At 44.4% G+C, this 25,977-nt stretch overlaps 1 protein-coding gene across 2 annotated transcripts in view; it reads left to right on the forward strand.

Annotated features, from left to right (window-relative positions):
- The first annotated feature begins 3,290 nt into the window (after positions 1 to 3,290).
- Stim1 (stromal interaction molecule 1) overlaps positions 3,291 to 25,977 on the forward strand; it is a 184,083-nt gene continuing 161,396 nt past the window's right edge. For both annotated transcript variants that reach the window (XM_042687881.1, XM_042687871.1), the window contains exon 1: positions 3,291 to 4,028. In XM_042687881.1, the coding sequence (XP_042543815.1) occupies positions 3,890 to 4,028 (139 nt within the window). In that variant the 5' untranslated portion in view covers positions 3,291 to 3,889. The remainder of the gene's footprint in view (positions 4,029 to 25,977) is intronic.

A 25,977-nucleotide genomic window follows, 5' to 3' on the forward strand; every position in this document is an offset into this window, starting at 1 on the left:
CCCAGGCAGACAAATCCCAGAAATCCAGAAACTCTCATCTCCTATTAACCAACATAAAATCAGAACTAGAGGCATGGCTCAAGTGGTAGGGTGCCAGCCTTAAGCAAAAAAGCCAAAAATGAGTATTATTTTTCTGCGTGTGTGTGGTACTGGATTTGAGCTTAGGACCTGGTCACTGTCCTTTAGCTTTTTCTGAAGGCTGGTCCTTCACCACCTGATCTACAGCTTCACTTCCAGCGTTTTGGTTGTTATTTGGAGATAAGCATCTCAAACTTTCCTGCTTGGGCTGGTGCCAACCTCTCTTCTCAGATCTCAGCCTCCTGAGTAGCTAACATTACAGGCGTAAGCCACAGGGGTTGGAGTTGGAATCATGATATATTTTTCTCTTGTGATTGGCTTATTTACTTATTTACTTACTTTTCCTAATCTATGTTCTATCATGTGCCAGAATTTACTGTACCAGAATTTTATTTATTTATTTAATTTATTTTTTATTTTTTGCCAGTCATGGTGCCTGAACTCTGGGCTTGGGCACTGTCCCTCAGCTCTTCAGCTCAAGGCTAGCGCTCTAGCACTTGAGCCATAGCACTACTTCTAGCTTTTTCTGCTTATGTGGTGCTGAGGAATCGAACACAGGGCCTCATGCATGCAAGGCAAGCACTCTACCACTGAGCCACCTTCCCAGCCCCTGTACCAGAATTTTAAGGTTATACAATATTCTACTGTATGTACTTAACATTTTGTTTGTCCTTTCCCTATAGATTCCGGGGTTACTTTGAATATTTGGCTTTGTGAATAATATTGCTATGAACATGGTTGTACAAATATTTCTTTGAAACCCAACTTTCACTACTTTCAGGTATACACCCAAAGGAATATAAATTGGATCTTTGCTAATTCTATTTTTAGATGGAAAATGTGATTTTTTGCCTCACAGGAAATGTAAAAATTTCTGAAAAATTCAAAGTCTTGATGTAAATTGGTAACTGGCTGACCCTGGTTTCTTGTTTCTAAGACTCAGACTTTTTGTGCCAAGTAGGTCATGTACTCATACACCCAAAGAAATCATGCGGTGGCTAAGGGAAATGATGTAGTCAAATTTGAAGGAAGTTGTGTTAAGCATGCTTTACTTTGCACTTATAAAAAATTTCTATTTTGGTGCTTTTGAAATAGGGTCTTGTTATGTTGAGATAGGGTCTTGTTATCCAGGATGGCTTCAAACTTTTAATCCTCTGGTGCCACTTCCTGAGTGATGGGATTACAGGGATGTTCCAACACAGCAAACAAAATGGTTTTTCTTTTCTTTTCTTTTTGATGTGGTACTGAGGATTGAGCCCAGGACTTGGCACTTACTAGACAAGTGTTCTACCAGTTGAGCTACAACCTCAGCACTTGCTCATTTCTCCTTCTTCCCTCTCTCCTTCCTTTCCTTCCCTCTTTTGTGTGTACAGGCCATATCTTCATTTCTGGCTTTTTGCTAGTTAATTGGACATAAGCATATCATTGACTTTCCTACATGGCTGGCTTCTAACCTTGATCCTCAGATCTCAGCCTCCATGCTAGCTAAAGATTATTGATGGAAGCCACCTGCCACGGAAGGTGTGCAGTTTCAAAGGAAGAACAGCTATATGAAGAGCTTCAGGATAGGGAGGAAAGTTTCAGGCAGAAGCAGCTGCACACAGAAATCGAGGCTGTGAATGCACCAAGAGTTAGGTGTGCATTGGCAACTTCACAGAAGGCTCTAGGATGGGGGTGTGACACAGTGGTGAAATGCTTGTTTAGCAAGCCTGATGCTTGGGTTTGGATCCTCAGCACTACTAGGGAAGAAAGGGAGGGAGGGGAGAGAAAGAGACCGAGCAAGAGAGTGAGAGCAAGCCAGCCAGCCAGCAAGTCAGTGTCAGGGCCAGCTAGAGTGGGGAGAGTGGTAGTAGCTGACGTTGGATATGTATTTTTATATCAACAGCCTACCCATTAAGCCAGGCAGCTGTTGGACAAATCCACGCTCTAGTGTTCAAAGGCTTTCCTTAGAACAAGAGCTGGTTTATTACTGTCAGAGGAACGACTGGGCCTGATTCCTTCTCCTGCCTTCGGTGGCAAGGACAGGGTAGGGCGCAGAGGTTTCCGTAAAGATTTGCTGACGGTGTGCTTGAGAGCAGGAAATGCAGCTTTGCTGAAGGAGGCTCAGGCCCGGCTTGCTCTTTCCTGGGGCTCTCATTCTCAAGTCGCTGCCACTTCCCCCCACCAGGCTCCATGGGCAGGGAGAGTGAGATGCATGGGGGAACTGGCCACAGGCCCTTCCCGCAAAAACCTCAAGAGGGTGGAGCCTTGAGGGGCAGGTAGGAAAACGGACAGGGAGTGTTAAGCAAGGGCATCCGATTTAGCTTGAAAAGGAGGGAACGGGGGGGGGGGGGTTGGGGGGTGTCAAGAAGGCAGTTGTATAAGTGGAACTTTATCCAGAGTGGTCTGGACATTCTAGTTGGCTTTTTGCAATAATTTCCTTTGGAAAGACTCGCAGACTCTTCATGAACCTCTAGGGGCGGATCCTAGTTTCTCACCTCAACCCTTTCTGCCAAGAGACCCCGGGCCTCCCGGGAGCTCATCTGGACTGCAGTACCTAGAATTTCCCACCAGAGGTCGCTACGTACGGGAGCCTACGTGCACTGGTTCCAAAGCCGCAGAGAGACGGAAGCCGATTGGTTGTGAGGTCGTAAGGAGGGCGGGGCTTGGAAGGCCAGTAGGGGTGGTGGGTGGGTGGGGGGGGTTGGGGGAGCGCGCCCCCAGGCCAAACGCAGCGGGGCCGTAGTCACCTCCCGCGACGCCCCGGGCCGACTCTCGTTGCGTGGGGTCCTTGGTCCAGCTTGGGATCTAGCGCTGAGGCGAGTGGAGCAGCACCGCGGCCCGGGTATCTGGGCGGGGCAGTTGCTGTCACCGCCGCCGCCGCCGCCACCGCAGGCCTAGGTTACCTGAGCAACTGCGTGTCGGGCCCTCCGATAGGCGGGCGGTTAGCGCGGGAGACTCGGGGGGCGGCGGAGGGAGGCTGAGGTAGGGGTCCGGACGAAGATCTTGAGCTGGGGTGGGGTGGGGGGGGGGGCGGTCAGGAGATCCCGGCCTCCCACAGGTTCCTCCTCGCTGAGCCCCGGCCCTGGGGCGGGTCTGGGCTTGTCCGGGGGCCGGGCGGCGCGGGGCGGGTTCGACGGAGAGCACGCCCCCGCCCGCCCGCGGCCGCCCCGGGCCGCCCCGCCCCGCCCCGCCCGGCCCGCGCCCGCCCGCCCGCCCGCCTGTCGGCCCGCCCGAGAGCCGCTGTCCCGGGCCTGGCCCGTGTGCGTCCGCCTGCTGGAGCGGGGCAGCGCGGGCCCACTGGGCACGGGACTGAGTGAGTGCACTGACCTCGGCCCGGGAGTCTGAGGATCCCGGGCACCTCCGCGCCCCCTGGGGGGCCTGCGGGTCGCACGTTTTCCCTCCGGAGCTTCCGTGGCTCGGACTCCTCCTCGGCGGGGCGAGGCCAGGTGCCACCGCTTCGCACCTCGTCTCCCTCGCGCTTCCTCCGCCACCCCGGCGGAGCCCGTGCGCCCCTTCCCGCGTCGGCCGGCTGCGGAGCCGACTGCGGCCCCGCGGCCACCCTGTCCTAACTCTCCGGAAGCGGCCGGAGTGGAGGCCGCCGCCGCCCAAGCCCGGCCCGACCCACACCGTGGGACCCTCTTTGCGCCCAAACTTGGGAGCACTTGACCTTTGGCTGTCGGAGGAGGCAGGCCCGCAGGTGGCTGGACAGCTGCGGCGCGGCGAGGGCAGCTTGCCTAGGAACTGTGGGCTGCGCTCCCGGGGCTCCTGGCTTTGCCTCCGGGATCCCAAGGTGTCCACACCAGGCGCATGGTGACTGAGACCGACGGTCATGGAGGTGTGCGCCCGTCTTGCCCTGTGGCTTCTCTGGGGGCTCCTCCTGCACCAGGGCCAGAGCCTCAGCCACAGCCACAGCGAGAAGGCGGCAGGAGCCGGTTCCGGGGCGACTAACGAGGAGTCCACTGCAGCAGGTAAGGAAGGCCTTGCTGCGCGGGCCGGACGGAGGCTGGGGGCTTTGACTCCCAGCCCAGTGACCTGAAGCGGGCCGTTGGAATCTACATGGATACCCGTGGGTTAGTGGAGGGTCCACACATGGCCCTGCCTAGTCCTAGTCTGAGAAGTTTTGTTTTGTTTTTTTCTATTTTCTTTTTCTGTTTCGTTGCACTGGCTAATGGTACGTGTGTCTCCCGAATAAACTTTCTGCATCCCTCCTCAGAATGCCTTTTGTTGGCGGTGGGAAGCCTTTGGGGGCACATCGCCCTGTAGCAGATCAGCAAGGCAAGACCCCACTCAGGACTACTTGTGTAAAGAATGCCCTGTCCAGATGATACCTTCCTTCCCCCCTCCCCGCCCCCCACCAAGTTTTAGCACTTAGGAGCACGAGTGTGCTGGGGGGGGGGGCAGGGACCTAGAACATTTGGGTTGGGCCAGCTATGTTGGGCTTCTTGCCTATCGTTCAGGTGTGCCTTTCTAATCCTTCTTACTATGAGAATCGTAGTCCTTCCCTTCCCTTAAGGAGATCTGCTGTCTCTTAGCTCTGCCCGTATGAAATATCAAAGCAAGTCCTTAGATGGAATCCTATTTACCAGTAGGGAGTGAAATGGCCTTTTTTGACTTTGACATAGTATAGTTCTTGGGACCACTTGTTGACTTATTCTGGTTCTTCTGCCAGAGTAGGGAATTCCGTGTTATTTTTCGTATGTCCTGATTTCCTTCCCCTCTACACTTGTGAAGCCTTGTCAGGCATTTGGATCCCTGGTATACGCTTGAAGTAGAAAGGAGCCCTTTTAAAATACAGTTATATAGCAGAACATGTAGTTGATCTTTTCTCAGTTATTTCATCCTGTAACTGATCTGCCCAAAGCTGTGGCCTGAAGAACGGTATTGTGCAGATGTGTGTGTGTGTGTGTGTGTGTGTGTGTGTGTGTATGTGTGTGTTAGGGAGGGTAGAGGTGGGGGAGGTATAAGTAGGGTGGGGAAAGAGTTTATAGTGGATTGTTTTGACATTAAGCAAGCTCAAGTGAGGGAATGTCTCTTTGAGTATCTGCTGATAGAAGTAGGAAAAGGAAGTTCAGGTCTTCATGGGTGAGGTGTCTCATGTATGGATCCGGAGGCTGATATTCGAGGTAGACCTTTTCTTGGGAAGCCACCCTTTAGTTTCCATGGCTGGGCTGGATATGATTCCATCTCCCCCAAGAACAGACTTTCAAATGAGGCTTGTGTACTAATGTAGCACTCAGTCTGTTGAGTTCAAGATAGATCATTCTTACAAATTAACCTTGCAGTTGCTCAGGCCTCTGAAACCCAGCTCAGAGCTTGGTTTCATTGGACTGTGAAAGGAAAGACAGGTGGAACTGTTATGTAGGCCCCGAGTAGCATCTCTCTTGTCCCAGTGACAACTATTTTTGCTGATATATATATTTTAAACTTTAAAATATGAATGCCTGACAGAGGAGGTGTTTTAGATTTTAGACATGAGCTAAAGGGATGAAGTTTTGAATTTTAGGTATCAGCTATTAGGAAGTGTGTGTGTGTGTGTGTGTATGTTTTAAGTTTTACCTAGAGAGTCAGTCTGGCATTTCTTAGGAATATTGCAGAGGTTGAGCTTATAGGGACAGCACTCACATCATATTTCAGGGACCTAGCTCTGCTGATTCCACCACCTAGAATCAGCCCATCATCCAGACAACCGTGCTGTCCTCTTCACTGCTCCACCGCCACCGCCACCGCTCTGCATGTCACAGCTTTGGGCAGAGATCACAGTAACAGGATGAATGAAACAAGGAAAAATGGACTTTTTCTTCTTTTCCACTCTCTCAGTTCAGAAACTGGCTCCTGTTGTTACAATAACAGTGAATTCCAGGGCAGAAAACGTCTTGGACAGAGACTGTAGGAGAATGCTTATGATTTGTGTGGGAACTTGTGTGTCCCCACTGTGGTTCTGGTAGGTTATCCCTTTCGTTCTTTCTGGGGCTTTGACTCAGACTTACTTTTGTCAAGAGGTGGCTCACAGACCAGGCTCTGCAAAAGGGTTTTGAGGGAAACACTTCTATGCAGCTAGAACCTCTTATAGACCTTTTCAATTCCCCTACTTTTGTTTTGTTTTGTGCTTGTTACTAGGGCTTGAACTCAGGACTTCATGCTCATGGTTTGCTTGCTCAGGGACTGTGCTCTACCACTTGAGCCACCCCTTTTTATCTTTAGAACACAGAAGTTGTAACTGCTCCTAAAGCTACCATTTTCTAAGTCATATTTAATATGTGTTGAACATTTCTGTTCAAGTTTTCTATAGAACTTCACAATGTCTCAATTAGAATGTATGGCTAGATAATATATTCCTATTTCTAGGGGTGAAAAAACTGGGTCCTGTGCTTGGTCTTGTAGGCAAGTCTTCTGATGCTAAGTCTTGGCCTTCTTCCATCTTCTCATGTCCTGTCCTGTTAAAGGAGTGCTAGGTGGGGCCTAGAGAATATTGCTCTTCTTCTGGTAATCAGGCAGGACCGGTAACACTATAGCTGAGACCCTAGAATAGAGTTGCCCTTTTCTCCACTGGAAAGTGTGTTTAGGGATTCAGAGAATACATTTTTTAGGGAGCACCATTTCTGGGGCTTGAACTCAGGGCTTGGGTGTTGTCCATGAGCTTTTTTGCTCAAGGCTAGTGTACTTCCACTAGAGCTAGAGCTCCACTTCTGGCATTCTGGTGGTTAATTGGAAACAAAAGCGTCATGGATTTTCCTGCCCAGGCTGACTTCAAACCATGATCCTCATATCTCAGCCTTCTGAGAAGCTAGGATTACAGGGGTGAGCTACTGGTGCCCAGTGAGACTATATTAAAAACATCAATTAAAAAAAATATGTTGTACTCATCTATTTCCTTTTAGTCAGTTACAGAATTTGATTTTTTTTTTTTTTGTCTGTTGTGGGGCCTGAACTAAGCATGGATGCTGCTCCATAGCTCTTCAGCTCAAGGCTAGTGCTCTGCCATTTGAGCCACAGTGCCACATCTGGCTTTTTCTGCTTATGTGGTGCTGAGCAATTGAACCCAGGGCCTTATGCATGCAAGGCAAGCACTCTACCATTGAGCCACTTTCCCAGCCCAGAATTGGATTTAAAAAAATATATTGTTTTAGAGGTGATATATAACAGGGTTACCTTTACATATGTCAGGTAATAAGTACATTTCCTTTCTTTTGCATAGTATCATCTATTCTCTTATTCTCTCCTATTCCTTTTCTCCCTACCATCTCAGCGCATGAGTTGTGTGGCAAAATTTGATTTTTAAAAATATTTTTTTTCCTTTCTTTTTTAAGCAGGTTAGTATTGTTTATTGGGGCACAGCAAGGTGTCACAAACCTTCCTTCTTTACCGGAATGCAGGTTGTGCACGCCACTTTGAATAAAACTCATTTTAATGTATTCTTTTCTTTTCTTTCTTTCTTTCTTTCTTTCTTTCTTTCTTTCTTTCTTTCTTTCTTTCTTTCTTTCTTTCTTTCTTTCTTTCTTTCTTTCTTTCTTTCTTTCTTTCTTATTATTTTAGCCAATCTTGGGGCTTGAACTCAGGTCCTGGGTACTGTCCCTGAGCTGCTTTTGCTCAAGTCTAGCACTCTACCACTTGAGCCACAGTGCTACTTCTGGCTTTTTCTGCTTATTTGGCACTGAAGAATTGAACCCAGGTCTTCATGCATGCTAGGCAAGCACTCTATCACTGAGCAACATTCTTAGGCCCATCTTTTATTTATTTTTTATGTGGTACGGAGGAATCGAACCCAGGGCCTTATGAATGGTAGGCAAGCTCTCTACCACTATTCCACATTCCCAGCCCCAAAATTTGATTTTTTTGGCTATTAATTTTAACAAAATTTGATTTTTAAAAAAGTTTAGTTGCCCACGAGACCCCCATCTCCAACGTTTCTTAAGATGGCTTGAAATGGATACTTGGAACCTCTGTTAGCCTGTAGGCTCTTTGTCTCTAGAAACTAAAAAACATTTTCTCTTGAATGTGTGTGAGGACTGAGGGATAGCTGCAGTTGTGGCTGCCATTGTTTAGAAGAAGCTGGGCATTGTGGCACTCACCTGTTATCCCAGCTACGACAGGGAGCTAAAATAGGTCCAGGCATGCTTAGGTAGGAAGCAAGACTCTCTCTTAAAAATAATAGCCAGGGGTTAGGAATGTGGCTTAGTGGTAGAGTGCTTGCCTAGCATGCATGAAGACCGGGGTTTGAGTCCTCAGAACCACATACACAGAAAAAGCCAGAAGTGGCACTGTGGCTCAGATGGTAGAGTGCCAGCCTTGAGCAAAAGAAGCCAGGGACAGTGCCCATGCCCCAAGTTCAAGCCCCAGGACTGGCCAAAAAATAAAATAAGTTGAGCGCCAGTGGCTCAAGCCTATAGTCCTAGCTACTCAGGAGGCTGAGATCTGAGGATTGTGGTTCATAGCCAGCCCAGGCAAGAGAGTCTATGATACTCTTATCTCCAATTAACCACCTGAAAACTGGAAGTGGTAGAGCGCTCACCTTGAGTTGAAGAGCGCAGGGATAGTGCCCAGGCCCAGAGTTTATGCCAGTGCATAAAAAGGGCTGGAAATAAGGCTTATTAGTAGAACAACTCCCTAGCAAGTGTGAGGCTCTGAGTTTAAAGCCCAGTAGTGCCTCCTCCGTTAAAAAAAACAAAACAAAACAAAACAAACCACCCAAAAAGATTTAGTTTCAATATTTATGGTAGGCTTGGAGGTATAGCTCAGTGGCAGAGTGCTTGGTTAGCATGCAAAGGCTGTGGGTTTAGTCCCTCATACCAACCTCCTCACCAATACAAATGTTTGTGAAATTCTCTTGCATAAACTCAATACTGTTAAACCCATGACTCTGCTTGAAGACTGTCTTGTTGGGCAGAAGAGAACCCTGACACTTGCTGTCTTTTTTATACTTTCACACTTAGCTGTGCTAAATTGCTTTCTCAGTAAAGAACTGTGCCTGGTGCCGGGCTACTCAGGAGGCTGAGATCTGAGGATCTCAGTTCAAAGCCAACCCAGGCAGGAAAGTCCGTGAGACTCTTATTTCCAATAAACCACTAGAAAACCAGAAGTGGTGCTGTGGCTCAAGCGGCGCGCTCGCCTTGAGCTGAAGAGCGCAGGGACAGTGCCCTAGCCCAGAGTTCAAGCCCCACGACTGACAAAAAAAAAACAAACAAAAAACAAACTGTGCCTGGCTACTACTTTAGTGCCTACATTTCTGAGGATGACTTGAAATGGGTACTTGGAACCCCTGTTACTCTGTAGGCTCATTGCTTCTAGAAACTAAAAAATATTTTCTGTAGAGTATATGTGAAGACTAAGGAACATCTGCAGTTGTGGCTGCCATTGTTGGAGTATTGAAAATCTCTAATCAGAAACTGTGGTTTGGTTCATTTAGCTAGAAGCAGGTATCGGAAGATAGGACTCTAGGCAGTGTGTATGGTGCAGTCTAGCTTCTCAATCATCTGATGGAGTGTCAGGCTCGAGCCTGTCTGCCTACCCAGTTAGTTATTGCTGCCTCCAAGGCTATAAATGGGTTGGCCATCTTGGTAGCTATGCTAATTTTAGCAGAGGGTTGTTCCTAGAACTGGGATGGGGCCAAGAGCAGGTAGGTGGGGCTTGCCTGAAGTTAACACAGCTGGGGAGAGGGACACCCTAATCCTGGAACAGCCTGGATATATCTGTTTGAAGGCCTCAGCTTTGACAATCACCTTTAGCTGGGTTATTTGATTCAGCAAGCAGAGAACAGTGCCAGCTCATGGCCTATTTACTCAGCAAGTATTTGAGTGACTGCTCTGGGTCAGCTACTATCTATGTTTTCTGTGGAGAGTTAAGGATGAACAAAGCAGATGTCTTCCCTCCTTCCTAGAAGTTGGTATTATTGGGAAGACAGAAAATAAACACATACATATATGCATATTGTGGTGTGGAAAACAACACAAATGGGAGAAATAGAGATCTAGCATTCAATGTCTAGTAAAGTAGTATCAAAAATAATCTTAACAAGCTGACAGTTTTTTGTTGCTTATTATGTGACAGGCACTCTTATCAACAAATGTCTTGTGTGATAGATGTTCTTTTCATTTTATAGTTGAGAAAATGAAGTCATAGTAAGGTTAAAAACTGCCCAAGATTACACAGTTAGTAAAGAGAGTCAGAGACTGAGTCCAGGAAGTCTCCTTACCTCTCCTTCAGCAATTAACCTTTATATCCTGAAACTCTATCAAAACTTTGTGATAATGCTGTTTTAGGTGTATTGTATGTATACATACATACGTACATACACAGAAAACTGTGGGAAGCCCGGAGGAACAAGTGACTGTATCTGGGAGAGTTGAGGGAGGCTCTATAGTTTCCCCTATCATTTTTCTAAGATCCTGAGGTGATCGAGGTGATAAAAATTGGCCATTTAGGGCTGGGAAGGTGGCTCAGTGGTAGAGCGCTTGCCTTGCACGCATGAGGCCCTGGGTTTGATTCCTCAGCACCACATAAGCAGAAAAAGCCGGAAGTGGCGCTGTGGCTCAAGTGGTAGAGCACTACCTTGAGCTGAAGAGCTGAGCAACAGTGCCCAGGCCCAGAGTTCAAGCCCTAGGACCAACAAAAAAAAAAAAAATAGGCCATTTAATTAAAAAGTTAAGAGACTGAAATATCAGTTCAGCCTACTTGTTTTTATGTGTGAGGAAATTGATACTTAGGCATTAAATACAAGTTTCATAGTAGGTTAATGGTAGAACACTAGACTAGACATTTGAATAGGGATCCTGAATTAGTTACTGAGTTTATAAGTGAGAAAAATGAATGTTGCTTGCTTTGTACTGTGGAAGAAACTTAGGTCTACCAAAGAAATCTGAGTCTTGTAGGGCCATATATATTTAGGAAATAATAAATATAATGTAATGCCTAAGCTTATTGAAATGTAGGCAAAGGGCTGAAAGAGGTTTATATGGGCTGAGCTAGGCTAAGATGGCTAAGGAGGACTTTTTTAGAGTGAGAGGTTTGGTGAAGGCAGAAGAGAATCAGGAGTCAGTCAGGTATTGTAGATGTCTGGAGTTACTAGTATCATCATATGGTAGTTCACTGTTTAGTGGCTGGTAACTGAGCAGAATTACTTCACTGTTAGCTAACTACCTCACATGAGTACCTGCAGGTAGGATGATTGCAGTCATGTGTAATTTAGTGGTGATTCTAATAATTACCTCAATTTTTTTTTTTTTTGTCGGTTGTGGGGCTTGAACTCTGGGCCTGGGCGCTGTCCTTGCCCTCTTCAGCTCAAGGCGACTACTCTACCACTTGAGCTACAGCACCACTTCCAGTTTTCTGGTGGTTAACTGCATTTAAGAGTCTCACGGACTTTCCTTCACAGGCTGGCTTCAAACCACAGTCCTCAAATCTCAGCCTCCTTAGTAGCTAGGCTTATAGGCATGAGCCACTGATGTTGGGCAATTGCCTTACTTTTTAAGATGAATGTCAATATTTTGTGATATCTTTTTTTTTTTTTTTTTTTTTGAACTCTGGGCCTAGGCACTGTCCCTCAGCTCTTCAGCTCAAGGTGAGCGCTCTACCACTTGAGCCATAGCACCACTTCCAGTTTTCTGGTGGTTTATTGGAGATAAGAGTCTCACAGACATTCTTGCCTGGGCTGGCTTTGAACCATGATCTTCAGATCTCAGCCTCCTTAATAGCTAGGATTACAGGCATGAGCCACAAGTGCCGGCTTTTTGTGATATCTTGCAACAATATATGGTATGGAAATATATATATTTTTATCTGTGAGACTCTAATTTCCAACTAACCACCAGAAAACCAGAAGTGGTGCTGTGGATCAAGTGGTAGAGTGCTAGTCTTGAGCTGAAGAGCTGAGGGACAGCGCCCAGGCCCAGAGTTTAAGCCCCATGAATAACAACAACAAAAAGAAATAAAATAAAAATACAGAGCTTTCTTTATTACCCCATGAACACTTTGTATAAATTTCTGATGTACACATAGCACGTTCTCTATATATCTGCTCCTTCAGAATTGTGAGATCTTGGTGGATTGTGTCCTGTCTCACTTCTGTTACAATTTGCTGAAAAACTGCAATTAAGTCTAATAGATCTTAGTTTCTCTCCTTTATTTGATGTTTTAGAATACATTTGGGGCCTTTTCTCAGTCTTTGGAGATGTTGCTTTTTTTTTTTTGGGTCCGGTCGTGGGGCCTGAACTCCGGGCCTGGGCGCTGTCCCTCAGCTCTTCAGCAAAAGGCTAGCGCTCTACCACTTGAGCCACAGCGCCACTTCCAGCTTTTTTTCTTTTTGCTTATGTGGTGCTGGGGAATCGAAAGCACTCTACCACTGAGCCACCTTTCCAGCTCCGAGATATTGCTTTTTATCCAGGGTGCTTGGCATTAAGTTTATGTCTGCCTATCCCTTTTCAACTTTTTTTTTAAACTCTGATTTTTGCCATTTTAAAGTCGATGAGTTTGTAGCAGAGAGATTGTTTTCTGTATGACATAGTTAAAAAGTGGCAGGATCAGTGGAGTTAGCCTGTGTTATTTTTACCAAAACATATTACCTGACAGCATAACCTAAAGAAAGATCTGGCACTCAAAGCCTCAGTCCTCAATAGTCTGTCCATACCTGTATGGACAAAGATATTTGAATAGCAAAGTCACTCATTACAAAGCAGTGCTGCTTTGGAGGATAGATAATTGATTCTATAGCGTTAGCAGCTATGCTGTGCGGTTACCTCTTTATGTACCTGCCTGCATGCCTGCTCTTCTACACCCTAAACTCCTCAAGAGTTAGGTTAGTAGATGTTCAGCTTTTTTTTTTTTGGGGGGGGGGGTCCGGTCATGGGGCCTGAACTCTGGGCCTGGGCGCTGTCCCTCAGCTCTTCAGCTCAAGGCGAGTGCTCTACCACTTGAGCCATAGCACCACTTCCGGCTTTTTTTTATCTGCTTATGTGGTGCTGAGGAATCGAACCCAGGACTTCATGTATGCAAGGCAAGCGCTCTACCACTGAGCCACCTTGCCAGCCCTAGATGTTCAGCTTTTAAAAATTGTTATTATAAAGGTGATGTACAGAGGAGTTACAACTATATAAGTCAGGTAAAGAGTATATTTCTTTTTGAATAATGTCAATCCTTCCCTTGGATGTTCAACTTTTTTACTGAAGCTCCTAGCACAAGGTTTTGCATGTGGCATATTTCATGTACTATAAAGTCTGTAGAATTGAGTTAAACTGTATATATTATCTGGTTCTGACTCTATTTTTCTGACTCTATTATAATTTTTGAAGTATCTGATTGAAAGTTGAAAAATACTTCCTTTGAAAGGAGTTAGGTGAAAATAGGCTTTACATTTATTTATTATTTACTACTGATGCTTGATGAATGTAATATGGATGTATTTGTTTGAAAAAAAAACAACAAAAAAGGCATCTGTGAAACTTTAATTCTCCAGAAGACCTATTTTAGGAAGTTGGGAAATTAGGGGAAATGGCTGGATAGAAGCTTAGACGTATAAAGTGTGATGTTGCTTTTGGTTTACAGAAAGGTCTAAGGTGGCCACACCCATATAAATATCTGATTTCTTGAAAGCTTTAGAATTCTAGACCCTTTCCTTATTAGCCTGCTTATCCAGTGGATGATAAATCACTTCATCTCTCTCAACCTTAGATTTTTCTTGTTTTGTTTTTAAATTTTGTATTGTCATTATAAAAAATTTAAATTATTATAAAGGTATTATAAAGGTGATGTACAGAGGAGTTACAGTTATATAAGTCAGGTCAGAGTACATTTCTTTTTGGACAGTGTCACCTCTTCCCTCTCTCTCTCCCAGTTTTTTCTTTCCATCCCTGTCCACAGTTGTATGGTTCATTTTCAACATTGTATATAAGACTTTTCATTTGTAAAAAAGGAATAAGATTAACTAATAAAGTTAGTGGCTTGCCAGGTGCTGGTGGCTTACACATGTAATCCTAGCTACTCAGGAACTGAGATCTGAGGATAAAGGTTTGAAACAAACCCAGGCAGTCCATGAGATTCTTTTTTTTGGGTCCGGTTGTGGGGCCTGAACTCTGGGCCTGGGCGCTGTCCCTCAGCTCTTCAGCTCAAGGCCAGTGCTCTACCACTTGAGCCACAGCGCCACTTCCGGCTTTTTTCTTTTTGCTTATGTGGTGCTGAGGAATCGAACCCAGGGCCTTGAGCATGCAAGGCAAGTGCTCTACCACTGAGCCACCTTCCCAGCCCGTCCATGAGATTCTTATCTCCAAATAACCAGCAAAAAGCCAGAAGTAGAGGTGTGGCGTAAGAGGTAGAACACCAGCTTTGAGAGAAAAAACACCCATTTTCTGAGTTCAAACCCTAGCACAGGGACAAAAAAAAGTTGTGGTGAGGTGAGGATAAAAAAAGACAATGTGGGCTGGGAAGTTGGCTCAGTGGTAGAGCTCTTGACTTGCATGCCTGAGGCCCTGGGTTCAATTCCTCAGCACCACATTAGCAGAAAAAAAAGCCGGAAGTGGCACTGTGGCTCAAGTGGTAGAGTGCTAGCCTTGAGCTGAAAAGCTGAGGGACATCGCCCAGGCCCCGAGTTCAGGCCCCACAACCAGACCCCTTCCCCCCAAAAAAGACAATGTTCATGAAGGATCTTTATAAAATGATACATAGGTAGTTGAGTCATCTCAGCCTTTTTTTTTCATTTCCGAAAAAGCTTAGAATTTATATATCTGCTTATAGTACCAGTCTCTGAGGGTAGTTGCGTTCTGAATTACTGTAGTTCCATTGTTTTTTTTCAAGTATACCCACTGGATATATAGGCTTTGGGTATGCCAAGCCAGGCTTTTCTTCAAGGCTTACTCTAGACCATAGGAAAATTGTTAATAAAGTCTAGGTGCTAGTATTTAACCTAATTTCTGGCCTACACTCCTTTCACTTTTCTGTATATAACCGCTTCCTTAGTCCCACCTGTGGTCTTGAAATGGCTGAGCAGATGGGCCAGGTCCCCACTTGGGTTGGTATTTAGTGGTGCATAGCAAATTATGACAAAATTAGAGGTTTAAGGTATTACTTTTTTTTTTTTCTTAAATCTCCTTGATTCTGTGGATTAGGAATCTGGGTGCAGTTTACCTGGGCATTTTTGGCTCAAGGTCTCATGAGATTTCAGTCAAGCTGTTGGCTGGAGCTGAAAACTCAACTAGGGAAAGAGTATTTGCTTTCAAGCTAATTTACATGGTTGTTGGCAGGCCTTGGTCCCCTGCCACATGGACCTCTCTACTGGGCTGCTTTATGACATGACAGTTGGCTTCCTAACCCCAAAATAAGTGATCCAAGAGAGCATGAGAGAGTGAGATGAATGTCCCAGTCTTTTTATTGTCTAATCTTGAAATATGTATGCTACCACTTCTTCCATATTCTGTTTGTCAGAAGCAAGCCAGTAAGTCCACTTCAGAGTCAAGGAGATAGGATTACATAATAAGGTCACTCAACACCAGGAGGGCAGGAATTACTGGAGCCATTTTAAACAATACCCCCAGTATTACCAGAACCATTCATTTGGGGACAATAGCTTCTAAGTATTGTGACCTTTCAGGTGTTTTTTTTTTTTACTTTGCTTATTTCTTAGAGCTTCATGAAATCTCTCTGTATTTCTTTGGTATCATGCCACTGGTTGCTTTGCTATATTCCCTCTATGTCTTTTAGTCTCTCCTGAAGCCAGCCCAATCCTGAATTAGTTTTAAGTAGGCTTTAGTCCTGTCTCTCAACTTCTTTTTTGATAACCTTGATTATGATGTCTCTTGCATAGCTATTGATCTTGGAGCCTTTACCAGTCCTACTTGGCTTCTGAAAATTAGACTTACAGATGGCATTGTGTTAGAATTCATACAGTAATAGATGATAGACTTGCTCAGAGCTGGGGATGTGGCTCAAGTAGTAGAGTTCTTGCTTAGCACACGTATGAGGCCTAGGATTCAATCTCTAGAATTGCAAAAAAGAAAAAAAAGAAAGAAAAGGGAAATATTTATTTATTTATTTACATTTGGGCTGGTCCTGGGGCTTGAACTCAGGGACGAGGTGCTGTCCCTGACCTCTATTACTCAAGGTAAGTGCTCTACCACTTTGAGCCAGAGCTCCATTTCTACTTTTTAGGTGAATAAGTGGAGATAACAGTTGTGCAGACTTTTCTGCTGAAGCTGGCTTCAAACCATTATCCTCAGATCTCAGCCTCTTGAGTAGCTGGGATTACAGGCATGAGCCACCAGTGCCTGGCTACTTCCAGTTTTTTGGTGGTTAATTGGAGGTCAGAGTCGCACACAGACTTTTCCTGCTTTAGCTGGCTTTAAACTTTGATCCTCATAGCTCAGCCTCCTAAGTAGCTAGGATTGCAGGCCTGAGACTGGCTATCCATGACTCTTTAGACCCTTGCTTGGTATTAGGTGTTGGAATGAAACATTCCAATATGTCATAGATAGAAGGGATTTTAGAGGCCATCTCTTCCAAACTTTTCACTGTACATATGAGAAGAGCAAACTTTCCCAAGGCTTTGCTAAGTGAGGGCTAGGATATTACTTTTCTCTGATTTTCAGTTGTTGTTGTTGTCCCTACTTGGTTGTAGAGCCTTTCTATCTATCATAATGTAGACACTTTGCATTTTTAGGGTCTGGGACCTACATAGAAGAGAAGCAGAAAGCTGTCCATAGGGGCTGGGAAGGTGGCTCAGTGGTAGAGCGCTTGCCTTGCATGCATGAGGCCCTGGGTTCGATTCCTCAGCACCACATAAGCAAAAAGAAAAAAAAAAGCTGGAAGTGGCGCTGTGGCTCAAGTGGTAGAGCGCTAGCCTTGAGCTGAAGAGCTGAGGGACAGCGCCCAGGCCCAGAGTTCAGGTCCCACGACCGGACCCCCCCCCCCCCAAAAAAAAAAAAAAGCTGTCCATAATATTGCATTATATTCACAGAAATTGGTGCTTCTAGGGTCCCAGCTAGGGAGCATTTATGTTAGAAAAAAATGCCCAGTAATATCCTTTGCTTATGGCAGCTCTGTGCCTCTCTTTTGGCATTATCAGTTCTGAGGAATGAGAGATCCCTCCCTGTTGGGTTAGCATCTGAGTTAGCATCTGAAGGATGTGGTCAGAGCCTTATGTCACATGTCTTACATGCCATATGCCATATGCAAGTTGTATTACAGATTTGGAGTCTCCACAGGCAAGGTAAGTGTATCTAAAGCCTTGTGGAGTTACTTGTGGCCACCCGGAAAATGCCAATGGAAGCTTTCTGGGTACTGAGAATGGTGTGGAGACAATTCTCCAGGGCAGGTGAGATTTGAATAGGGATGGCTGTGTGTCTGTCATATTTATCAGTGAAACAGATTCATTTTGTGTGAAAGGCCATGTAAAGAAAAACCTGAAATGAGCCAACAGTACTCTACAGCAACTTTGTTTTCTGCTGGGTAGTGGTTGCTTTTCCAAAATCTCAGGGTTCTAACCACAGAACACTTACTTACTTGATCTTTCTCTGTTACTTTCTGCATTCTTGGTGGCCCAGTTTTTTTTTTTTCTTTTTCATATAGGACTTGTTCTACAGAACACACCATTATTTATACTGCTTTTTTACTTTTTCTTTTTTTCTTTTTTTTTGTTGGTCGTGAGGCTTGAACTCTGGGCCTGGGTACTATACCTCAGCTCTTCAGCTCAAGCGAGCGCTCTACCGCTTGAGCCACAGCACCACTTCCGGTTTTCTAGTGTTTATTGGAGATAAGAGTCTCATGGAGTTTCCTGCCCAGGCTAGCTTTGAACCGTGATCCTCAGATCTCAGCCTCCTGAGTAGCTAGGATTACAGGCATGAGCTACCTGTGCCCGACTTTCTTTTTTTTTTTTTTTATTGTGAAAATACTGTACAGAGGGGTTACAATTACATGGGCAAGATAATGAGTACATTTCTTATCAAGCTTTGTAGCCTCCTCCTTTGTTTCCCCTTCCCATCCCTTCCCATCCTCCCCCCCATCCTCCCCCCCACCCCCCTGACTTTCTTTTTTTAATGTATGTTTTTTATTGTAAAGATACTGTACAGTGGGGTTACAGTTACATGAGTAAAGAGTACATTTCCTATGAAGCATTGTTACCCCCCTCCTTTGTTTTTCTCCTACCATCTCTTCCCTCCTCACCTCCCCAAACTTCTCCCTATCCCCCAAAGTGTAAAGTTCATTTTGAACATAGTGTCTTGTACATCTCATTGTTACAATGGGTCAACCTGTATCCTTGTTTCAGCATTTTGTTATTTCCCTTCCCCTCCTCAAATTAGAAAAATGTACATACAAGATGCAGGGTACTGGAATCAAATACAGTGAAAAAGGGTTACACCATGGAGGAAGAAAGTAGAAAAGAAATAAAAAAAATCACATAGTACATTAAAAATAACAGCAAGAAAGAGAAAACCTCTTGTGTCCCTATTTTGGGGTTCATTTTGCTTAGCATCATCTTATATAGTCATATGTACATAGCGTTTGACCTTTTCTGCTTGTCTTAGACGTATACTCGTTATTGCAAATAAGGGAAACCATGGGACTTATGTTTCTTTGGGCCTGGCTTACTTCACTTAATATAATTTTTTCCAAGTCTTTCCATTTCCTAACAAATGGGGCAGTGTCATTCTTTCTGATGGGAGCATAGAATTCCATTGTGTATATATATATATATATATATATATATATATATATATTTGTGTATGTATGTATATATACACACACACACAAACCATATTTTCTTTTTCTTTTTCTTTTTTTTTTTTTGAGTCCAGTCATGGGGCCTGAACTCTGGGCCTGGGCGCTGTCTCTCAGCTCTTCAGCTCAAGGCTGGCGCTCTACCACTTGAGCCACAGTGCCACTTCTGGCTTTTTTCTTTTTGCTTATGTGGTGCTGAGGAATCGAACCCAGGGCCTCATGCATGCAAGGCAAGCACTGTACCACTGAGCCACCTTCCCAGCCCCCCAAACCATATTTTCTTGATCCATTCATCTACTAAGGGGCATCTGGGTTGATTCCATATCTTAGCCATGGTGAATAATGCTGTGATAAACATAGTTGTGCTGGTAGCTTTAGTATGGTCTTGTTTGTGACTGTTTGGGTAAATGCCCAAAAGTGGGATTGCTGGGTCATAGGGGAACTCTATGTGTAGTCTTTTTTTCCAGAGTGGTTAAACAAGTTTACACTACCACCAATAGTGTAGTAGGGTTCCCTTTTGGCCACATCCCCTCCAGCATCTGTTGTTAATAGATTTCTTGATTATAGCCATTCTAACTGGGGTGAGGTAGAATCTCAATAGATGAAAACTAAAAACCTGAAAAAGGAAATTAAAGCAGAACTAAGGAAATGGAAAAACTTCCCATGCTCCTGGATTGGGAAGATTATCTGTGAAAAGGGCAATACTGCCAAAGGCTATCTACAAATTCAATGTGATACCTATCAATATCCCAACCTCATTCTTCAGTGAAATAGAAGAATCAATCCAAAAATTCATATGGAACAATAAAAGACCCCCAAATAACTGGAGGAATATCAATACCAAATTTCAAACTCTACTACAAAGTCATAGTAATCAAAACAGCTTGGTACTGGCACAAGAACAGACCTGAGGGCCAATGGAATAGAGCTGAAGACTTTTTTTTTTTTGTTTTTGGTCGTGGGGCTTGAACTCTGAGCCTGGGTGCTGTCCCTCACTCTTCAGCTCAAGACTAGCTCTCTACCACTGAGCCACAGCTCCACTTTCTTGCCTGGACTGGCTTTGAACCGTGATCCTCAGATCTCAGCATCCTGAGTAGCTAGGATTACAGGCGTGAGCCATCTGCACCTGGCTTATTTATACTTCTTCTTCTTCTTCTTCTTTTTTTTTTTTTGTCGGTTGTGGGGCTTGAACTTTGGGCCTGGGAGCTGTCCCTCAGCTCTTCAGCTCAAGGTGAGTGCTCTACTGCTTGAGCTACAGTACCACTTCCAGTTTTCTGGTGGTTTATTGGAGATAAGAGTTTCATGGACTTTCCTGCCTTGGCTGGCTATGAACCACGATCCTCAGATCTAAGCCTTCTAAGAAGCTAGGATTACAGGCATGAACCACCGGCGCCCAGCTTATTTATGTTTCTTTTACTCCTTTTTTCCTGTCAATTTACATTCCTTCTTGAGTGTTCTCCATCCTTCTTTATTTTCCCCCAATCTCTCAGTTCTCAGTATTATCCTCTCATCTTTGATTAGTTTCTGGTACTTACTGTCTGCAGTAGTCTGCATTTGATGACTTGCTTTGGCCTTTCAGTGAGAGGCAGTTTGATGGCTTTAGACCTTGCTGAGAGTGTGATTCAGATTCTCCTCACTTGAAAAATGGAGATAAAAAAGTTACATATGTCAAGTATACACTATGTAGAAAATGAACAATGTAGGCTGGAACTGGAGGGGGAAACTGAGGGAAGTGAAGGAAGAGGTGAAATTGTCAAAAAGAGAAATGTATACATTCTCTGAATTTTGAAACAGTAACTCCACTGTACTATACTTTAATAATAACAATAAAGTTATATTAAAAAGTTACATATGAAAAACAAGAAACAAAAAAAACAATAAAAAGTTACTGTGTATGAGAGGGTTGTATAAAGTTTAAAGTTCTTTTGTTTATACATTTCCCTTTCTCTACAGGACAGGAACCATGTTAGTTTTTCTACCACTGCAGTATTTATACTCTATCACAGTGTATTACACAGTATTGGTCAGAGAATGTGTGCTGCCCAAGAGATGTATTTGTTAAACAAATTTGCTTATTTACTTTTTCCAGTATTGATTGAACTGAACATGATGGATTTTCTGAGAAGTTTTTTTTTTTTTTTTGTGGGTTGTGGGGCTTGAACTCTGAGCTTGGGTGCTGTCCCTGTGCTCTTTAGCTCAAGGGCTGGCTTTGAGCAGAGATCCTCAGATCTCAGCCTCCTGAGTAGCTAATATTACAGGTATGAGCCACCAGTGCCCCGCTTCTGAGAAGTTTTTTTTTTTGCTTTTTTTTTTGGGGGGGGGGTCCGGTCGTGGGGCCTGAACTCTGGACCTGGACGCTGTCCCTCAGCTCTTCAGCTCAAGGCTAGCGCTCTTCCACTTGAGCCACAGCACCACTTCTGGCTTTTTTCTTTTTGCTTATGTGGTGCTGAGGAATCGAACCCAGGGCCTTGAGCATGCAAGGCAAGCGCTCTACCACTGAGCCACCTTCCTAGCCCTTCTGAGAAGTTTTGTGGGGATGATTTTTCTATCTGACCTATTACTTTATCCTTTTTTTTTTTTTTTTGGTTGGTTGTGGGGCCTGAACTCTGGGCCTGGGCACTGTCCCTCAACTCTTCAGCTCAAGGCTAGTGCTCTACCACTTGAGCCACAGCACCATTTCCGACTTTTCCTGCTTATGTGGTGCTGAGGAATTGAACCCAGGGCTTCATGCATGCAAGGCAAGCACTCTACCACTGAGCCACCTTCCCAGCCCTACTTTATCCTTTTATTGAGCAACTACTTATTGTGCTCATTGATAGTTCTCAATCACACTATGGAATTATTTGGCTAGTGACTCTGGCCGGCATTTTCCCATGCGTGCGCGCCCCCTCCCCACCTTGTGGGGCTCAATCTCTGGGCCTGGGCGCTGTCCCTTAGCTCCTCAGCTCAAGGCTAGTGCTCTACCACTTGATCCACAGCACCACTTCCAGTTTTCTGGTGGTTAATTGGAGATAAGAGTCTCACAGACTTTCCTGCCCAGGCTGGCTTTGAACCGAGACCCTCAGATCTCAGCCTCCTGCGTAGCTAGGATTACAGATGTGAGCCAACAGCATCTGGAATGGCTGGCATTTTTGTACACTACCTCAGTGGCTTCTGCAAGTGGCTACATTATGAGTGGAGTAAGGAAAGACTTGACACCTGTGGGCGAGGCCTCCTTGGATGCTGCTGCTCCCTGTCTTTAGTTCCACAGCCCACATGGGTTTACCTCAGGTCAAACTTGAGGCAGCCAAATGAACAGAATGAACTTTAACTGCTTTTCTTAGCCTGGCTTATGGGATGGAGGAAGGAACCTTTTCTGGTTCCCACTGCTGGGCTTGTGTAGCAGGGAGATAGTATAGTCTTGGGATGATGTCTGTCTGCCCTTCCTTCCTTCCTTCCTTCCTTCCTTCCTTCCTTCCTTCCTTCCTTCCTTCCTTCCTTCCTTCCTTCCTTCCTTCCTTCCTTCCTTCCTTCCTTCCTTCCTTCCTTCCTTCCTTCCTTCCTTCCTTCCTTCCTTCCTTCCTTCCTTCCTTCCTTCCTTCCTTCCTTCCTTCCTTCCTTCCTTTTGTGTGCTGATATTCAGGGCTTTAACTCAGGTCCTTACACTCTTGCTTAGCTTCTTCACTCAAGGCTGGTCCTCTACCACTTAAGCCACACCTTCACTTCTAACTGTTTTGCTGGTTAATTGAGGTTAGAGTCTCTCAGATTTTTTTTGCCTAGGATGACTTCAAACCTTGATCCTCAGATCTCACTGTCTTGAGTAGCAAGGATTACAGGTTTGAGACACCAGTGCCTAGCAAGATAGCTGAGTTTTTATTTTATTTTTGGTAGCTGGCTTAAAAAAAAAAAAAAGTTATCTCTGCTGCTGAGAACTCCCTGAGCTTCTGAGAATGCCAGCTTGAGCAGAGTTAGAATCCCACTAGCTTTTCTTCAAGGCATTAAGGAGGATCTTTTTTCCAGACTTGTTAGAAGAGGTCAATGAGTAAGAGTCAAACTATCCTGTCAATGTAGCCTATGCAGGACAGATCTCTTCTTTTCCTCTCTTAGCCTATTTACAGAGCTGCCTCATGTTGAGCTCTGGCCTAGGTAATGACAAGAAATCTCACTGGCTGGCAGTCAGACAGACCTACAAATCTCATGTGTCTCTAAATTTTGAAGTGTGATTCAATAGCTTGCTCTTGTTTGGCCTCTCTGGGTTATCTCAGGCCTCTTAGGAAGCTCTCAGAACTCTCATCACTACAGCGCATGTTAAAACAAATGTGTCTATATCTGCCAAGCTCTAAGAGCCAGCTTCTGAAATGCAGTAGCCAGGGAGGATGGGTGCCCCTCAGATACAATATACATATACAGATTAGCAAACAGTGTTTTCCTTTTGGTTTGTGTTTATTTTGGGGGGAGGTCAGATTTGTGGAGGTCTTGTTTCAAGAGACTTTTGCTGATCAGGGCAAAGGTCACTTGAACTCTTCTAAAGTGATACATATTCAAGTAACTTTAATGATAAGAATAATGATGATAGCTACAGTTTTTTGAGCAACTGGATAAGTGCTTTACAAGTATAGGACAACTCTTATAGGTCAATATTTTTCTTCAGGAGTTTAAGATAATTTTCTCCAAGAATTTAAGATAACTTTTAAGATATTTTAAGATAACTTTTCCCAAAGTTGGCTGACCCAGGATTTGAATTGAACTATATCTGATCCCCAAACCAAAACTGCTTCTCTTTTTGTTTAATAACTTGCAGAATGGAGCCGGGCGCTGGTGGCTCACGCCTGTAATCCTAGCTACGCAGGAGGCTGAGATCTGAGGATCGCGGTTCAAAGCCAGCCAGGGCAGGAAAGACCGTGAGACTCCTATCTCCAATAAACCACCAGAAAACCGGAAGTGGCGCTGTAGCTCAAGTGGTAGAGTGCTCGCCTTGAGCTGAAGAGCTGAGGGACAGCGCCCAGGCCCAGAGTTCAAGCCCCACGACAGACAAAAAATAACAAAACAAAACTTGCAGAATGCCCCTCCCCCACAGTGTAACCCCCGCTTTCACTATATTTGATGTCAGTATAACATGTGGAGGAGACGGGGACAAACAAGTCGTTTAAGGATTCAGGTGGACCTGTTGCAACAATGAGAAGTACAAAATGTCATGTCAAAACCAGCTTTACAATGTCGGTGGGGGGGGGAGGGAGGGTATGATTGGGTGGGGGGGAGGGGAGAGGCTGGGAAGGGAGGTGAAGGGTAAACAAAGGAGGAGGCTGCAATGCTTGGTAAGAAATGTATGCATTATCCTGCCCATGTAATTGTAACCCCTCTGTACAGTATGTTCTCAAATAAAATAAAATAAAATTTAAAAAACAAAACAAACAAAAAAAAACTTGCAGAATGGGAAAGAAGCAGCTATATGAATTTAGATAGAGATACACATTTTAATTAGAAACTATAGAACTGTTAGTGGCATTTGTTTAGTCCATCTTATAAGTGGCTTGGAAAAATCTAGAATTAGAGTTGGTGGGGGGGTTAAGGAGAAAGAAAGAAGGTTTGTATTTCACCTATGAATTGTGAGTGGATCATACCATGTTTGTGAAGCACTTGGCTACAGGGTTGTGTATATTCAGTTTGTATCTTCCAAAAATAGCACTCTGGTTGAGCTCCCCTTGGGACGGGGCTCTGAGTATGTAGCTCTTTTACCTCCTCTATCAGCATTTAGCTTGTTTGCTATTGGTTATATGACAATCCCTGCCCCATTAGAAGGACTCAATACAAGGGTTAAGATGTATATCTAAGCTGAGCATTGTGATGCATACCTGGGCTATATAATGATACCTTGCTGCTAAATGAAGTGCTTGATAACTAAATTTTACATTATAACAAGAGTTCTGTTTTAATGTGAACCTATACTATATAAGGACTGGGTAAGTACTCTTGCATACATGATAATATTTAATCCTTAAAACAGGTCTCCTATTCTATAGCTTATTGTGCAAGGCATTGTCTAGGTTCATTGTCCTATGGTTGATACTATTAGTTCTGTTTGAAAGCATAAAGGATCACTTCTGCCTAGAGAAGTTAGAAAAGCTTTGTGGAGGAAGTAGCAGCCTAGTTAAATCTTCTAGTACTTTAAGCAGAAATATAAGAAAGGCTGAGAGAAATATTTCAGAGGAAATGTCTCAAATGAAGGTATGGAAAGGGAAAAACTGAAGAGTTCTTGGAGGACATTAGTTCAGGCAGGTATGTATCTGCAGAAAAATGCTATAAAATAAGGTCAAAAGATTAATTGAAGAGAGATTACAGAGAGCCCCAAATGTCAGGTAAATAGTTTAGACTTTATTATGTAGGTAATAAGTAGGGTTTTAAGCAGAGGAGTGACATGATCTGAGTTTTAGCTTTAGGAAGATTAAATCTTACAGAACATGCATAATGCACTGGTAGAAGATCGGAGGCAAGAGCCTAGAGAGGAGACTTCAAAATTGTGAGTAGAGTGATCAGAGTGAATTGTGGAGGCAGAGTCAGTAGGATTTAAGGAGAGTTAAAGCTACATCAGTGTTTTTTTTTTTTTTTTGGTCCGGTCGTGGGGCCTGAACTCTGGGCCTGGGCGTTGTCCCTCAGGTCTTCAGCTCAAGGCTAGCACTCTACCACTTGAGCCACAGCGCCACTTCCGGCTTTTTTTTTTGCTTATGTGGTGCTGAGGAATCGAACCCAGGGCCTCGAGCATGCAAGGCAAGCGCTCTACCAATGAGCCACCTTCCCAGCCCTATATCAGTGTTTTGAGTATGGTAATAAGGGATTGGTGGTACCATTAACAAAAAATGTATGACAGTCCAAGGGTCAAGTGTCAAGGGGCAATGAGTAGTTGACCTTATTTAAAGTACTAAGCCAGGGGTCACACTCCATAGTATTCTGGGAACCAAACAATTCTTTCTGTGCTTGTTTCATATTGCTGTATTTTTGCAGATAAGTTTTCTGGCATCCAAAGAAATGATGTGATTTTTTTTTCCCTAAACATCATACAGTAACTCCATGGTAAAATTTTTATTTATTTATTTTATTGTGTGAATACTGTACAGAGGAGTTTCAATTACATGGGCAAGATAACGAGTACATTTCTTATCAAGCATTGTTGCCTCCTCTTTGTTTCCCCTTCCCATCCCTTCCCATCTCCCCACCAACCCCCTTTCCCCCTACCCCCGCCCCAGCCAA

Source organism: Dipodomys spectabilis, unplaced genomic scaffold (genome assembly GCF_019054845.1).
Source record: "Dipodomys spectabilis isolate Male_0828 unplaced genomic scaffold, ASM1905484v1 ptg000003l, whole genome shotgun sequence".
NCBI classification, from domain to species: Eukaryota; Metazoa; Chordata; class Mammalia; order Rodentia; family Heteromyidae; genus Dipodomys; species Dipodomys spectabilis.